Raw genomic sequence first — 1286 nt, forward strand, 5'->3', positions numbered from 1 at the left:
AGCCGCAGTGGCTCGCGGTCGGCGAGTGAGAGGCAGCGCTCCACTCCGAGGACAGGAGCCACCGTCTGCTCGACACGCTGACGCGCCGCTGCGGAGTCGGTGAGGAACAGAAAGGGAGAGTGAGAGGGGGAAAGAACGAGAGAGGAATAGGTTTTAAAACACACCGGATGTCAACAAGAGTCATGGTGCTGTGCGACATCTCTGCTTTAAGCCATTCCATCTCTGTGCTGTTTCGCGTGACCATTCGAAAATGGAGGGAACATCGGTCGAGATGGTTGACAGCGTAATCGAAAGGCACATCGTGACCGCACTTTGTGTGTGTGTGTGTGGGCACTTGTGTTGTCTTCCGCTGATTTTATTTTTGCGCGTTCTTCATTGCCTTATGGGTGTGGTGGTAGAAGAGCTACAAATAGCGGTAGTGCAATCGGCGCCTCAATTTCTTCTTTTCTTTTCGTTTTTATGAAGGGGTCTGATCGTGATTGTGTGTTGACGCTTTTTTTCTTTGCTTTGTTTCTGTCATTTGTGTGTAAGTCTGTGGTTGTGGTGGCCCCTGCGGGGGTGTGTGTGTGTGTGTGTGTGTGGGTGGGTGGGCGCCAGCGGCGTTGGGATTCTGCTTTGTGCTCGCTTGTGCGTTTCCACCACCACGAGTTACCGCCTGTGGCAGCTGCAGCTGGGTGCTGCCGTGATGGCCACCGGCGCCGCCACCTGGCGACGACGACAACCACAACAACCACGATGAGGCGCACAGAACAGAAAGAAAAAGGGGGCTGCGGGCGAGGCAGAGACAAAGAGAGCGTGGAACCAGCAGGAAGAAAAACGAAGAGGAAAAAAAAAAAAGAGAGTGCATATGAGAGGAAACAGCAACGGCAAAGAAAATGAAATCTCAAGACAAGAAGAAGCAAAAAACAAAAAAAAAACCAAACAAAAACATAATACAGACAAGGAAACGAAAAGAAGCAAACAAACCAATAAATCTGAGGGACATCATTTTTGTTTTGGATTATAAGCGCATCCATCTCCTGTTTCCTCGCACGAGTGTGACGAGACAACAAGATCACTGATTCTGCAAGTGTTGCCTTGCTGCACATATACGTACTGCTATTATATATACTGACATACACATCTATATATATATTTATATATATATATGTGTGTGTGTGTGTGTGTGTGTGTGGCGACGGAGAGGAGACAAGGGACACGCAACATCTGCAAGGCATACTTGCAGAGGAGTGAGGAGGAGAGAGGCAAAAAAAATATGGAGGCAACCGGTACTAAAAAAAAAAAAA

At 48.4% G+C, this 1286-nt stretch overlaps 1 protein-coding gene across 1 annotated transcript in view; it reads left to right on the forward strand.

Moving 5' to 3' along the window:
• The window catches only part of DQ04_05321030 (protein kinase), a gene marked incomplete at both ends in the record, with an annotated part of 2109 nt that extends 2028 nt beyond the window's left edge, over positions 1–81 (forward strand). The window contains one exon of the mRNA XM_009314117.1: positions 1–81. This exon is cut by the window's left edge and continues 2028 nt beyond it. Within this exon, the coding sequence (XP_009312392.1) occupies positions 1–81 (81 nt within the window).
• Between the last annotated feature and the right edge of the window lie 1205 nt (positions 82–1286).

The sequence above is a fragment of the Trypanosoma grayi genome (genome assembly GCF_000691245.1).
Source record: "Trypanosoma grayi strain ANR4 Tgr_532_V1, whole genome shotgun sequence".
Classification (NCBI taxonomy): Eukaryota; Euglenozoa; class Kinetoplastea; order Trypanosomatida; family Trypanosomatidae; genus Trypanosoma; species Trypanosoma grayi.